Genomic DNA, 13,523 nt, shown 5'->3' with positions numbered 1-13,523 from the left:
TGTTCTGATATGTATTGGCTGTATGTGATTACTTATTTCCTATGACTCTTTATGCTTCATTCTTTAGAAGGAGGAGAAAAACAAATTGGCTGTTAAAATCTTAGAGGGATAGATAAAAAATTTAATAGAGTTTAGAATATAATATTCACACGACATAAATATTTGTTTTATAGCCTTATGTTGCTTTGCATAATAAATCGAACTAATAAAATTAGCTCTTTCATGAAAAGCATAAAAAGAAATCAATTGCTATTTGTTGCTTTCTGTTTCATCATAATTCACTGTACACTACTTCCTTCACTTTTACAACTCCATGTTATTTGCAATCATGATTCTTTTTGCCCAGAATATTCATATAATTGAATTTCTTGTATTTACTGGAAGTACTTCTTGGATAATGCAGGTGTTGTGAGCAACCCCATCTTTTACATTGATACAGCATGTAGTATATGTTTTTATGAAAAAAGTTATTCTATATGTCAATATCTACCTTTTTAACTGTCATCTGAAATCCCAGAAGGTGAAGATAGTATTATTCTATTAACCCAAATGGCTAGCACATACTTGTAACTTAGTTGCTTTAAAAAATATTTTTAGAATAATATATGAAAGAATTTTCATAATCATATAAGAATTGGGAAGAATTTACATTTGGGAAATTCTTATTCTCTTTATAGGAAACAATTCACATACAGATACTGAGTTAGAAAAAATAGTGCATGCATAATCACTTTAAGCATCAATTATTTACCAGATACTATTTACCAAATCAATTATTTACCAGATATTATCTTAGACTATTCAATATTTATTAATTATTATGGATTTTCTGTTTCCTTGTGCATGGATTTAAAAATGAGAAGTAAAACTCAGTGTTTTCTGGATGCAACCTAAAAGTGCTTGAAACAGTTTGGCATCTTCTAGAAATCTATGACATGGTTGTATATACATAACTTCTTTCAAATAGACTTGGAGCATAATAGATGTGGCAGGTACACAGGTCAAACTGTGTGGAAGATCAATTGATGATTAATGATACCAATCAGAGCCACAGAGAGCTACTAGGGGGAGTTTTGTCACTGCTTGGAGACCATCATCATCTTATTCCCAGTAACTTTTTAAAATTAGGAAAAAATGCCATTCGTTACAGCACGCAAAGTAATCAAGGAAGATAATGAGTGAAAACTAAGGTGACAGCCAAGGATTTTTTATATGCTTGTGATTTTAGAGCTAAAATGAACCCATATTTATTAATTATTGTGAAATTGGAAATAATTCTGCTAAGAGAAAAGTCAGGAAAACTGATATTCTATCTTTGATCATGGTAACATTACTTGACCTATAGGCAGTTTAGATCCAAATTGTTGCATTTGTTTAAATTTTAATTATGTGGGTTTTTTCTCACTAGAATTTTAGAAAACTTAGGGTAAGAGTCATCTTTTTTCATCACTATATCCACAATATGTGTCATAAGATACATGAGTATAACCTGAATGAATTAATTGTACATTAGAAAGTCCTTTAACAATTTAACATGAACTGTTAATTATTAGAAATGAAAGTCAGTGTATAATACTCTCTATGGGGTTTTGTAAAATGCTATTGCTTATGACTTGTGTAGTGCAAAGTGGAGATGTAGAACATTATTGCAGCAGATTTCATTTTGCTTCTCTATTTCCAGAAACTCTAAAGTTATTTCTGGACCCTCAGAGTAAAACTCAGTTCTATAGAAAGTTGAACTCTCACCAGTTTACCATAATCCATCATTTTCCTAATATTATTTTATAGTTTCTGTTCTCTGGTTATTGTTATTCACTTTTAGAGTTATTTAATCTACCTAAAAATACCTCTGAACAAGAGATAATAATAATTGTAGGTACCTCATAAAGTTGTTGGCAGGATTAAATGAGCCAATACATAGAAAATAATTAAAATAGTCCTGCAATATAATTGCTATAAATCTTTATTTCATCTTCTGCTCTCCTCCTCTTATTACTTCTCCCCATTATTATCATACTTATTAATATCATAAAAATGCTGTATAAAAATGGGTTTCTAATATTTTCAAATATTTACATGGTTACTTATATTTTACTTTCAAACTCTTGGTTATTGTGAGAATTTGATTTGACAGAAATGCCAAGTAGAATCACATTTCCTAAGAACATTCATATCTAGTACCTGGTAAGAATGAATAGTTCCCAGGTCCACATCTATCCTGACACTTACATCATCAAACTAAATGCCTTAAGTCTCTTCCAAAGCTAACCACCCCTATTCAAAATCATAATCGTTCACCCAGATTTTCTACTTCATCCAAATACACGTGAATAAAATGCTTTAATTTTCAGAAAACTATGAAGCAATATTCAGCTTAATCAAATTTATTGAATACAACGTGGTGGAAATAAAAAATGCATGTTTAACTATAATGAAGGAAAGAGGGTGTTGAGAGGATATGTATAATAGAAAGCATTTACTGTAACTTGATTTTTTAAAGCCTTATTAATACTTTCATTTACCAGAGAAAAACATAACCTTTTGGATGGTGCCCTTAAAGGCTTGCTTCACTTGCTGGTTCCTCAGGGTGTATATAAACGGATTCATCATAGGAGCAATGGAGGTATTGAGAATAGCTACTCCTTTGGTCAACGACGCTCTTTCTTTTGCAGAGGGATTAGCATACATGAATATGCAGCTTCCATAGGAAATGGAAATGACAATCATGTGGGAGGAACATGTAGAAAATGCTTTTTTTCGCTGACTAGCAGAAGGAAGTTTCAAAATTGTCCTAATGATAAACATGTAGGATAGAATGATTAATGCCAAAGTGAAAAGCAGAATTACTATTGCAGAGTAAAAACCAATCGCTTCTAGGAGCCATGTGTCTGAGCAGGATAATTGCAATAGGGGGAAATAGTCACAAGCAAAGTGATCAATGACATTGGAGCCACAGTAATCTAACTGGAGAAAAAGAATAACTGGTGGGAAGATATTTAAGAACCCTGCCAACCAAGCACAAAAAACAAGCAATATGCAGACTCTCTTGTTCATGATGGTCATATAATGCAGGGGTTTACAGATGGCTACATAACGATCATAGGACATGGCTGTTAGAAGGTAAAATTCAGTTATACCCATAAAGATGAAGAAAAATAACTGAGCTGTACAACTATTGTATGAAATCGTTTTGTCTCTGGTGATAATGGTGGCCAGAAATCTAGGGATACAGACAGTTGTAAAAGTTATTTCTAATACAGAAAAGTTCCTGAGGAAGAAGTACATGGGGGTCTGTAGATGGGAGTCCACTAAGGTGAGAGTGATGATGGTCAAGTTTCCAGTGACACTTAATATATACATGATAATTAAAAAGAGAAAAATCACAATCTGAAACTCCGGGTCATCTGATAGCCCTAGAAGAATGAATTCTGTGGGTGCTGTGTAGTTTTTCATTGCAGATCTTTATTTTCTCCTTTAGAAGAGAAAATGTATGTTTCCCCTACAGAATGTTAAAAAAAATTAAAACTGTTGAAGACAGGCATAACATTTAAAAAATATACATAATTAATGAATAATCTATAAAATTTTAAGGGTTCCCCATTAGCAACCCTCTGTGGTTTCCAATCTGCCTTTCATTCCAGTAACAAATAATATAAGAAGTGAAATATCAGTCTTTCTTCACTGAAAATACATTATTACAGGCCATGAATAAAAAATTATGATGCTAACATTTAAACAGAAGCCACTTCTTCTAATATTTCTTCAAAACTAACCTTCCAGTTACTTAAATCAATCTGGAATGTAGAACAATCTAAATATAGAGTTTAAAAATTTACTGATGTTATTTAGTTCTATCTTGAAGTGTCATATTTTGAGAAACTCAGTCTCATGTAGGTTAGGAGACTTTCATGAGGTTAAACAACTCATCACCACAGTAAACCATCTCACTTTAGAAAAAATAATGCATGTCTATTCCTGGGACAGACAGTTTTGCTGGCATTGCCTCCTGGTATTACTTACGGGCTTGGTTGATCCGAGCACCTTCCCTGATTCACTTTTTTTTTCTTTTTTAGCAAAAAGATGAGAATAATAATAAAGGAAAACATCTGTTGATAAAACAAATAATTGCCTAAAAACATTTTAATTCATATCATATACAATTTGTTTTTTTTTTTGTTTTGTAGTTTTTTCTTTTTAAAACAATATTGTTATAGCAAAGAAACAAGTAGATGGTCAAAATAAGACTCAATGGGAAATAGGTATTTCAAATAGCAAATGCCTTTTTAAAATCCTATTTCTATCACAGCATAACATCCAAACTTATTTAGAAAAATGAGCAAACCAAGAGTTACTGCTGTGTTTCTGCTTTGGGACTACATTTATAGTCTTCTCAGTAATAAACAACCATAAAACTTTTACTACTGTAAGGGATGTAAGTCCACAATCATATGTGCAAATAATCTTTTAAAATATGTAAATAAAGTGGAATAATATGTATGAAATTTAAAAGTAACAAACTTACTTACTCCTTGGTTTTTCTCAGTAATTTTATCTCAAATTCTACCATCTAGCTTTCTTAAATAACCATGTAATTTCAGAGCTGGAAAATCGATTTATCAATTTATTTGGTTTCTTTTGGACTTGTAAAACAAATGTAGTTATTTTTCACGGCTTTTAGACCTTACAGTTCTCCCCTAGAATATAATATTTGACCCACAATACTCTTAATTCCTGATATTGTAAAATTGTTGGAACATTTTATTATGTTACAATGAATTCCTGCTTTTCCTCTCTTTTACCCAAGATCCATTTATAAACATAGTTATACCTGGATTGGTTAGTAAAGTAGTCTTCCATTTTCTCCTTTCCATGTAATACACAAACACTTGTTAAAACATTCTTCTTTGAATTTATGAAAACATTTAAAATAATATTTTAAAACCTGATAATTATATATTCATAAAATTTAATTAATACTTCCCTTAGGCTTCAGACAATGCTACATTTTCCTGAAAATGCTGATTTGAACAATAGAAAATAAGAAATATCCCTCTCTATGTATGCTACACAAATGGAGTTAGATTTATTTTATGTGTCTTTCTTGTTGGCTCATGGGAATTCATTATGTAAGCAAAGTGTGCCAAGGTGAGGCATCAGTAGAAAATACAGATGAATCATTGGTATTAGTCATTTTATAAATATTGATAAGAAAGTATAAAAACATAATTATTAGTGTAAAGGAGACAAATATATAAACCACATGTGATAATGAATGTGTGAAACTTTGATTTAGAATTTGATTATTCTGCAACTGTACTAATCCATGCATTTCTTCCAGAAAATCTGGACCTATCTTCAGGAGAATTAGCATACTTATATAAGCGTATCTCTTGAATTTTGGCAATCCAGAAAAGAGACTTTTCTATTTCACTGAGATAGTAGAAAACACAGCTTTGGATTTCCAGTTTGACTTAATTGTCTTCTGAAACGGACAATATTAAGGACCTATGGGGAGTTTTATACCTGTATTGGTCCTTTGAATTTTTTTTTTTTTTTTTGAGATGGAATCTCGCTCTGTTGCCCAGTCTGGAGTGCAGTGGCACGATCTTGGCTCACTGCAAACTCTGCCTCCCGGGTTCATGCCGTTCTCCTGCCTCAGCCTCCTGAGTAACTGAGACTGCAGGCACCTGCCACCACTCCCGGCTAATTTCTTGTATTTTTAGTAGAAACGGGGTTTCACCGTGTTAGCCAGGATGGTCTCGATCTCCTGACCTCATGATCCACCCGCCTTGGCCTCCCAAAGTGCTGGGATTACAGGCATGAGCCACCATGCCCGGCCGGTCCTTTGAATTTAGGGAAACCCTTCCCAAGTTCCACTACCAGTGTCAGAGCAATATTTGCTAAAAGTTGCATTTCTTTGACTAGTATTAAAAGAAAAGAAAACAAAACAAAACAGATACTGGCAAGCATAGGGAGAAAAGGGAATGCTTCTTAACTATTGGTAGGGATGTAAATTAGTGCAACCCCTATGGAAGACAATTTGGAGACTTATTAATGAACTAAAAATATAGCTACCATTTCATCCAGCAATCCCACTTCTGAGTATGCAAAGGAAAATAAACCACTAAATAAAAACGATATTTGCATTCGTTTGTTTATCACAACACTATTTACCACAGCAGAGTCATGCAATCAATCTAAGTGTCCATCAACAGATGACGGATAAAGAAAATATGGTATATATATATGCATAAATTATATACCATGGAATACTACTCAGCCATAAAAAGAATAAAATAATGTCTTTTGCAGCAACATGGATGGAACTGGAGGCCATTATCCTAAGTAACATAACTCAGAAGCAGAAAGTCAAACACCATACGTTCTCACTTATAAGTGGAAGTTAAACAATGGGTACACGCTAACATACAGAGTGTAATAATATAATCTGGTTAAATGCAAAAAGCTTCATAAAAATCAGTTTAAACTTTTCTCAGATTTCACCTTACAGATTATTACTTGGGAATTGTCTTATGATATTCCTATACTTAGTACAGAATTGTTTCCTTGGAGTCCTCAGCGGGGGAAAATGACTTTTAATTTTTTTTCTAACAGAAATTGAAAATAGTAATCATCCAAATTACTCTCAAAATCTGTAGGTTTTCAGATATGTTCTATTTATATTCCAAGTGTCTCGATTTGTTAACTAGCCATCTGTAGTTGAAGATAATTTTTAACTTAAAAATCAGAAGTTCTCCTGAAAAGTAGGACATTAAAATGTTCTTATGAAAACCATAACAACATTAATTTATAATTTGTGGGACTAATGGAGCAACCTATGGGTTTTGGATTATAAATGTAATTTAGCTACATACAATATTGTGACTTTGAACAAATTATTTCATATCTCTGAATTTTAGCTTTTTTCATTTTTTAAATCAACATAATATTTCATGGAGATATTGTGAGGAAAATTTTAAATATAAAGTGAAAACAAATTATACATAATTTTACAGTATGGTTGATCCTTGAACAACATGTGTTTTAATTGCACAGGTCTAGTTCTATATGAACTTTTTTTCAATAACTATATTGGGAAAACTTTTGGAGATTTGCAACAATTTAAAAAAACTTGCAGGTAAACCATGTAGCCTAGAAATGTGAGACCCATGTGAAGTGTCACTACTGATGGTGAAAATGCCCCCAAAAAGTGGAAAAATATGACATTACAAGAAAAACTTGAGTTGCTTAATATGTACCAGAGATTGAAGTCTGCAGCTGTGGTGGCCCACTATTTCAAAATAAATGAATCCAATGTAAGGACCATTGTAAAAAATGAAATAAGGAAATTAACCAAAGAAGCAGTTTCTGCTGACCAAGAGGCCATAGACAAATTCCGAAGCACTATTAAGAAAATCGTTGAGGAGAAAGGACATTTGCCCTTACAGTTTTTTTAATGCGGACAAAAGTGCACTATTCTAGAAAAAAATTTTCACTAAGGGCACTTATTAGTCAGGAAGAGAAATGAGCACCAGGTTTTAAGGAAAGAAGGGAAGGCTAACTCTAATTCTTGTGCAAATCCAGTTGGATTTGTAATCAAAACTGCTCTTATTTATAAAGCCTCCAATCCCTGATCCTTGAAAGAAAAAATAAACGCCACCTGCCAGTCTTGGTTGTACAACCGGAAAGAGTGAACAAGAATCCTTTTTCTAGATTGGTTTCGCAGTGCTTCATCTCTGAAGTCAGGAGGTACCTCGCCAGTAAGAGACTGCATTTTTTAGTTCTTTTGATATTGGGCAATACCCTTGGCCCCCCAAACCGCATAAGTTCAATGCAGAAGGCACCAAAGTAATCTACTTGACCCCAAACACAAGTCTCCAATTCAGCCTTTAGATTAGGGGTCATAAGGACCTTTAAGGCTCATTATTCATGGTACTCTATGGAAAGGATCGTCAATATTATAGAACAGATCTCTGAGAGAACATCATTAACGTCTGAAAAGTTTACACCATTTAAGATGCCATCATTGTTACAGAAAAAGCTGTGAAAGCCATCAAGCCCAAAACAATAAATTTGTGCTGGAGAAAGCTGTCCAGATGTTGTCCGTGACTTCACAGGATTTAAGACAGAAACAATCAAGAAAATCATGGAAGAGATTGTGGATATGGAAAAAAAAAAAAAAAAAAGGAGGCGAGTGAAGGAGTTCAAGATATGCATCTTGGAGAACTTCAAGAGCTAATAGACACCACTAAAGGAGAAAACAGCAGATAACCCAATGGAGATAAGTGCTCCCAAACCAGAGCCAGAAAATGAGGAAGAAGATACAGAAGAAGCAGTGCTAGAAAACATATTTACACTAGACAATCTTTCACAAGGGTTCTGATTATTCAAGAATTCTTTTGACTTCTTTTATGACATGAACCACTCTGTGATATGAACACTGAAACTAAAGCAAGTGGCAGAAGGATTAATACTGGTGCTCTCAACACAGAAGCACTCAGATTCATAAAACAAGTTTTTAGAGATCTTCAAAGAGATTTAGACTCCCATGCAATAACAGTTGGAGACTTTAACATGCCACTGACAATATTAGATAGATCATAAATATAAAAAATTAACAAAGATATTCAGAACCTGAACTCAGCACTGGATCAAATGGACCTGATATATATCTATAGTACTCTCTACCCCAAAACAACAGAACATACATTCTTCTCACTGCCACATGGCAAATACTCTAAATCAGTCACTTGTAAAATCAACTACCGACATAAAGCACTCTTCAGCAAATGCAAAATACTGAAATCATAATAATCTCTCAGACTACAGCGCAATCAAATTAGAAATCAGGACTAAGAAATTCACTCCATTTGTACAATTACATGGAAATTCAATAACCTACTTCTGAATGACATTTGGATAAAGAATGAAGTTAAGGCAGAAATCAAGAAGTTCTGTGAAACTAATGAGAACAAAGATACAACATACTAGAACCTCTGGGTCACAGCTACGACAGTGTTAATGGAAAAATTTATAGCACTAAATGTCCAAGTCAAAAATTAGAAGATTTCAAATTAACAACCTAACATCACAACCGACAGAAGTAGAGAACCAAGAGTAAACAAATTCCAAAGGTAGCAGAAGACAAGAAATAACCAAAATCAGACCAGAACTGAAGGAAATTGAGACATGAAAAACCACTCAAAAGATTAACAATCCAATATATGTTTTTATGAGAAAATTAATAAAATAGATAGACCACTAGTTAGACTAATAAAGAAGAAAAGAAAGAGGATTCAAAAAACATAGTCAGAAATGACAAGGAGGATATTACCACTCACCCCACAGAAATACAAACCCTCAGAAAATATTATAAATACCTCTATGCACATAAATGATAAAATCTGGAAGAAATGGATGAATTCCTGGACACATATATCATCCCAAGACTGGATCAGGAAAAAATTGAATCTTTGAACTGAGCAATAACAAGTTCTGAAATTGAGTAAGTAACAAACAGCCTACCAACGAAAAAAGCCCGGGACCAGAGAGATTTACAGGTGAATTCTCCCAGTTGTACAAGGAAGAGCTGGTACCATTCCTACTGAAAGTATTCTAAAAAATTGAGGAGGGAGGACTTCACCCTAACTCATTCTATGAGGCCAGCATCATCCTGATACCAAAACCTGGCAGAGACATAACTAAAAAAGAAAACTTCTGGCCAATATCCTTGATGTATATAAAGGCAAAAATCATCAACAAAATACTGGCAAACCAAATCCAGCAGCACAGTAAGGCAGGTGGATCCCTTGAGCCTGGGAGTTCAAAACCAGACTGGCAACATAGCGAAACCCTCTCTCTACCAAAAAATACAAAAATTAGCCAGTTGCGGTGGTTCGGTCGGACCTGTATTCCCAGCTACTCAGGAGGCTGATGTGGGAGGATCCCTTGAGCCCAGGAGGCGAGGGTTGCAGTGAGCCGAGATCGCGACACTGCCCTCCAGCCTGGGGGACAGAGCCAGACCCTGCCTGAAAAAAAAAACCAAACAAACCAAAACCCAAAACCAAAACAAAACCAGTAACAACAGAAAAACCACCCTGCATTACATATAAGGGGGAGCTTCCTATATGTATTAGGCCATGAAACGTTCATAAGTTTACGTGGAAAATGAGGCCATGAAACGTTCATAAGTTTATATGGAAAATGAGGCCATGAAACGTTCATAAGTTTTTGTGGCAAATGAGGCACAGAAAATAACTTTCTCAAGGAGACAGAGTTTTTTCCTGATAGCCAAAGTTCTTATTACAGCAGTAACTCAGCATGTTAACGTAAAACACCCACACTATGAGAGTGAAAGCATCATTTTCACAGTGAATCCGTCTACTCTCAATTCCTTGTGTTGAGTAGCAAATTACCTTGGTCTAAATCCAAATAAATGGGAATGAAGACACATTGTTTCAACATGAATTCAATTATCACTATTCTCCTTACTGTTAATATTTATTTTATCCAAAAATTTCATAGGCAACTTGACTGATGACTGCTTGCAAGGAGTACTGTCTCTACCTGTTAGGGAGGCAGTTCCACCTTCCTGACAGCCAAACAAAGCCATGGACTTGCAACAAAATCTAAGACTTTCATCTCATAGGCTCTTCACATACTCATGTTGCATTTGAATAACATTTCTTAGTAAAAAAAAAGTTTCCATGTATTTTGTAATTGATATTACAATTAGAAAATAATATCAAAACTGAAGGATTAGCTTCAAAAAGCTAGCATGATCTAATTTAAGTTCTTACTGATGGCAAATTGAAGGTCAAGCATTATAACTCAAAAATTCAACAAATGGTCTGCAACTCATTTAACCAAAGAGAAACATGTTTCTCATTGCTTATAGTTTGTTGGGCAATTATAGATATAAAGCCACAAAATTAAAATCTAACATTTTGATGGAACCAAAATACACATATATGAACACAACTTTTTCTTTTTGCTGGAGTTGCACAGAACAAATATTATACTTATAAAAATATTTTAATGTAATGAAGTTGATCAGAATTACAGATTTTGTTTGAATAAGCCAGGAGAGTTTAAAAGAATAAAATCTATTCATATCATTTATGTGATAACATTGATCAAGTCATTTAACAACTGAAAAAAATATGACTATATATGTCATAACAGTGCAAAGAAATAATTAAGTTTATGCACTTAGTAATGTGTCTGACATTGTAAGTACTAACTGTTAGATCTGAGTGGTATGTCTATTTATCTGAGGCTTTCTGATATTGTACTTTTTTCTTTACCTGCTATCTTCATCATGGCTATCCTGATAGAATAAATAAAAATAACAATTATTCTAACTTCCTTATCCATATGTCTTTTCAAATTATTAATATTATTAATGTTGTAAGACTATTATCATTTAGATCTCAACATATGTACATATCTATACAATATATTCTTCATAGAGGTACAACATATGAAATTGCATTGTGATCATTCATTTTTTTATGTTTTTCTCTCTTACTAGATCTGTGTGAGAGCAACAACAAATCTTTTTAATCACTGAGTGGTTTCTTTAGTAGATACATTTATAAATAAATAAGTGAACAAACAACAAAAGGCACATGTGAAAGGTATTTAAAATTATTTCAAATATAGACATAGGTTAACTTTTAAAGTATCACAGATTCCTAAAGATTAAGTTCCTCAGAGATGTCTCCATGTTAATTGCTCGTCTTGGAAGACTTTGGTTTCCAGATCTTACCAGCAAATAGTCGAGACATAAAAAACTCAAAATTATTTGAAATATGTTAAAATCTATACAATTAAAGTTTTAATTTTTTTACAATTATTTGAAATCTTTTTTTTTTTTACATTTTACTTTGTAAGTTACAGCAGTATACAAATTTGTAAATGAAGTGTGCTAGACCTAAAGTTTTTTACCAACATCATTTGGGAGAACATGGAAGTAAAATGAACATTTGAAGATGGAATTCTCCTATAGTCCAACAATTTATCAGTGACTTATACCTCAAGCCTAATAATTAATCATTGAATTGATATTTGTATAAATAAAAAATTATGGTGCTTTTAAAATTTATTCTTGTATTTTAAATAAGGAACTTAATTTACAAAGAAAATAAAAGTGGCATGCACTAAATTTCATCAAATAAATCTCTACATTTAAAGTACAATGCAACAGAGCATAGTACCTCCAGGCACTGAATTTAGTGAACATGATAGAGAACATGTAGAGTCTGAAAGTGTTATGACATTATCAATATTTATGTTGAAAATACAGAAGAAATTAAAGTTTGAAACTACATTTGAAGTACGACATGAGGACATATGTGCCTTTAAGGAAGTGATATACAGAATTAAAATTACTATAGTAAAATTATTTTATTATAAAATCATACACAAGCTGAGTTTTAAATAAATATATATAATTTCCAGACAATTTTGTAAGGAAAATAAATTTTACTTTTTTTTCCAGTAAGTCATTAAACAATGCAGTGGAGAAACTTGTATAGAAGTGGAAGAAATGGACAGGGAAATTATAAAATTAACTATAATGCAGCATATAAAGAAACTAGGAGAGCAAGGATACTTACAGAGATATTGAGAAATTTCAAAATTCTTCTTGGTTTTTTATAGGGCTCTTTGACCAAAAATTCATTTTTTTTTTTGCATAATACACAACTTTATGGACCACACTTTTGAAGGCTTGTTTTACTTGCTGGTTTCTCAAAGTGTAAATGAAAGGGTTCAGCATGGGGGCAATGGATGTGTTGAGAACAGCTACTCCTTTTGTCAGTGATGCCTTTTCTTTTGCAGATGGATTAGCATACATGAATATACAGCTTCCATAAGAAATGGAAATGACAATCATGTGAGAGGAACAAGTGGAGAAAGCCTTTTTTCTTTGACTGGCAGATGGGATTCTTAAAATGGTCCTGATAATGTACATGTAAGATAAAATCACTAATGCCAAAGTGAACAGCAAAGTAACCAAAGCAAAGTAAAAACCAATTACTTCTAGGAGCCATGTATCTGAACAAGATAGTTGTAAGAGGGGAAAATAGTCACATGCAAAGTGATCAATGACATTGGAAGCACAGTAATCCAGCTGGAGGAGAAGCATAAGGGGTGGGAAAATGGTCAGAAACCCACTTAGCCAGGCACACAACACAAGTAGGGTGCAGAGATTCCTGTTCATGATGGTTGTGTAATGAAGGGGCTTGCAGATGGCAACATAGCGGTCATAGGACATGGCAGTTAATATGTAAAATTCCGTCACCCCCATGAATATAAAGAAAAAGAGTTGGGCTGCACAGTTGTTATAGGAAATAGTCTTATTCCTGGTGATAATTGCCCCCAGAAATCTGGGGATGCATACAGTTGTAAATGAGATTTCTAAGAAAGAGAAGTTCCGGAGGAAGAAATACATAGGTGTCTGCAGATGGGAGTCCACAAAGGTCAGGGTGATGATAGTCAGGTTTCCAGTAACACTTAAC

The 13,523-nt window shown here is 33.3% G+C and overlaps 2 protein-coding genes across 2 annotated transcripts in view; both read right to left on the bottom strand.

Moving 5' to 3' along the window:
* Window positions 1–2,514: 2,514 nt before the first annotated feature.
* On the bottom strand, window positions 2,515–3,453 carry LOC105531999 (olfactory receptor 6C3-like). The gene has a single exon (XM_011970058.1). It carries the CDS (start codon window positions 3,451–3,453, stop codon window positions 2,515–2,517), a length of 939 nt encoding a protein of 312 aa, XP_011825448.1.
* A 9,184-nt stretch (window positions 3,454–12,637) lies between these two features.
* Window positions 12,638–13,523, bottom strand: part of LOC105532021 (olfactory receptor 6C3-like) — a 1,030-nt gene continuing 144 nt past the window's right edge. Inside the window, exon 2 of the mRNA XM_011970087.1 lies at window positions 12,638–13,517. Within this exon, the coding sequence (XP_011825477.1) occupies window positions 12,638–13,517 (880 nt within the window). The remainder of the gene's footprint in view (window positions 13,518–13,523) is intronic.

Source organism: Mandrillus leucophaeus, unplaced genomic scaffold, assembly GCF_000951045.1.
Source record: "Mandrillus leucophaeus isolate KB7577 unplaced genomic scaffold, Mleu.le_1.0 Scaffold927, whole genome shotgun sequence".
Lineage (NCBI taxonomy): Eukaryota > Metazoa > Chordata > Mammalia > Primates > Cercopithecidae > Mandrillus > Mandrillus leucophaeus.
This window is presented reverse-complemented; position numbering and strand designations above follow the sequence as displayed.

What these genes read in the sequence shown, in the direction of transcription:
- LOC105531999 (XM_011970058.1), bottom strand. Translation starts at nt 3,453, where the DNA reads ATGAAAAACTACACAGCACCCACAGAATTCATTCTTCTAGGGCTATCA.